This window comes from Charadrius vociferus, unplaced genomic scaffold (assembly GCF_000708025.1).
Source record: "Charadrius vociferus isolate BGI_N301 unplaced genomic scaffold, ASM70802v2 scaffold179, whole genome shotgun sequence".
NCBI classification, from domain to species: domain Eukaryota; kingdom Metazoa; phylum Chordata; class Aves; order Charadriiformes; family Charadriidae; genus Charadrius; species Charadrius vociferus.
Window position 1 is genome coordinate 2,722,178 of NW_009650072.1, and position 2,573 is coordinate 2,724,750.

General features: G+C 45.4%; 1 protein-coding gene across 1 annotated transcript in view; it reads left to right on the forward strand.

Moving 5' to 3' along the window:
• The first annotated feature begins 226 nt into the window (after positions 1 to 226).
• Positions 227 to 2,573, forward strand: part of SAAL1 (serum amyloid A-like 1) — a 10,552-nt gene continuing 8,205 nt past the window's right edge. The window contains exons 1-2 of the mRNA XM_009892009.1: positions 227 to 337; positions 1,643 to 1,726. Of these exons, the coding sequence (XP_009890311.1) occupies positions 293 to 337; positions 1,643 to 1,726 (129 nt within the window). The 5' untranslated portion in view covers positions 227 to 292. The remainder of the gene's footprint in view (positions 338 to 1,642; positions 1,727 to 2,573) is intronic.

A 2,573-nucleotide genomic window follows, 5' to 3' on the forward strand; every position in this document is an offset into this window, starting at 1 on the left:
GGTGGGGGGAGAGCCCCGCGGGCCCGGTAACGGTCAGCGCCTGGCGCGTGCGGTGCGACCGTTACCGGGGGGCGCACGCGACGCACGGCTTTCCTAGTTGTGTGTGGGGGGTTTTAAACCGTGACTGACGGGATAGGCCGTGGTTAGCGTTTCGTGGCGTTTCTCGGCCCTAGCTCACGTACCGCCGTACGCCTACGTGCCGCCCCCCCCCGTTTTCTCTCAGGTTATTAGCCCCGAGAAGGTGGAGCCCACTGTGAGCCCGGAGGGAATCCACACAGAGCTGGACGAAGAGATGGAGAACGACATCTGCAAAGTGTGGGACATGTCGATGGACGAGGTAGGAGCGATGTACAGGAGTTGAACCTCGAGGGTGGTTCACGGCTACGGGTGGCTTCTGCCGTGTTTCTGTTGTGGCGTGTGTTCAGCAGAATCCTTCTGGAAGCAAGAGAAGGTGCAGAGTTAAACGGACTCGGTCAGCTTTCTGATTTAGATGATATTGCTTATTCTCTGGTTTGGCTGACAGTGTCCTGTGAGTCATTAGGCAGAGGAGGTGTGGTGAGCCCGTGCTTGGCATCAAGCAGGGTCATCACGAAGGCTGCGCTTCAAGATGAGCAAGTACTTTGTATGCACTCTTAGGTGCAGCACTAGTTTGCAAAAGGAGGCCTTCTGTTGCATCCTAGCTGCTGGATGCCATGCTGCTGTTTGAAGATACAAAGTAGAGCTGTGTGTAAATGTTAAAGAAACAATGTGGTCTGCCAGACCTTCCCCCAGGTGTCTAATGGATCCTGTCGTGCTATTGCTTAGGGTCAATATGGCATAATGAGGCCTGTTGGTTTTCTGTATTATGTGCAGGAGTTGAGCCAAAGCTCATAGTTTTCGACAGTACCTTAGCTGTAACTGAAATGAACTCGGGTGCATAGCCTGTATCTTCAGCAGTTTGATTATGGAGAAAATATTGACGCCATCTCTAAGTAGGCATATTTTCCTCTAACAGTTGTAATGCATCCTGTTAGTAAGCATAGTTTTCTCTGATAGATAAACAACCTTTTAAACTTTAGGTACAGACTCACAATGGAAATCTAGCATAACTTTCTGGTATTTTTCTCAACATTCTTAAATGGTGGAACAAATTCTCATGTAAAATATATATATATATATATATATAAAATTATTATTTTATTCCCTGGCTCTTTATTAGAAATTTTAAATAAACATGGAAGATGTGTCCTTTACTCACAAATAGCGGACTAATCTTGTGGTTTAATGTGGCAAAATGAGGAGGAGATTTGCTCTTTTGTATGCTCTGATCAAGTGCTAATGGTAATCCCTTCCCTCATATTTGGTATTTGCTGAATTCTGATTTAGTGTCTCTGACCCTCTGTAGAGACAGAGAGCAAAAGAAACTAAATGTGACTTTTTGGCTCGTGTAGCAAATCACTGGCGTCCTAAATCACCATAGGGGCTTGCTGATCTTCTCTTATTGAAAGGCAAGGATTATTGGTATTAACTGTTGGGGAATAACTGTTCTCTTGTAGTGAGTTTGACATCTCTTTGATCCAGTCCAAGTGCTGTGAGAAAAGGTTTGATTTTGTGTTTGGAAATTGTAGAAGTCCATTTACTTCTCTGTTCACTTTCTCCACAGGATGTCGCATTATTTCTTCAGGAGTTCAATGCCCCTGATATATTCATGGGAGTTTTTGCCAAGTCAAAATGTCCTCGCCTCACTGTAAGTATGGGCTATCAAAAAGCTGTCCCATATTAACAGCAATAGTAGGTAGCTCTGTACAGGCATTTGCACATGCCTCCCTCTCCTCCTGTTGCATGTTTGAATAGGTTAGGGGAATGAGGAGAAAACACAAAATCAAATTTTAAAATGCTTTTTCACAGTGTTTTTAATATGGTCTAATCACTAAGTATTTCAGTGATGCTGAAGCTGGTATATGTCATTATTGATGAAGGACTAAGTTTATCAAATCTAGTTTTAAGGCTTGTTATAAAAAAACAGTAAAGACTGGCTGTGGTGGGTTTACCTTGGCTGGACACCAGGTGCCCACCAAAGCTGCTCTATCACTTCCCTTCCTCAACTGGACCGGGGAGAGAAAATATAACAAAAGACTCATGGGTTGAGATAGGAACCTTCCGAGATAGGAATTACCGTCACAGGCAAAACAGACTCGATTTGGGGAAAATGATTTAATTTATTACCAATCCAATCAGAGTAGGGTAATGAGAAATAAAAATGTAAATCTTAAAATACCTTCCTTCCCACCCCTCCCTTCTTCCCAGGTATAACTTTAGTCCCGAGTTCTCTAACTCCTCCCCCTAAGCGGTGCAGGGGGACAGGGATGTGAGGATGTGGTCAGTTCATCACACGTTGCCTCTGCTGCTCTTTCCTCCTCACACTCTTCCTCTGCTTCAGCATGGGGTCCCTCCCGTGGGAGACGAACTTCTCTAGCATGGGTTCTTCCCATGGACTGCTCCAGCGTGGGCCCTTTCCACGGGTTGCAATCCTTTAGGAACAGACTGCTCCAGCTTGGGTCACCCGCAGTGTCACAGGTCCTGCCAGCAAACCC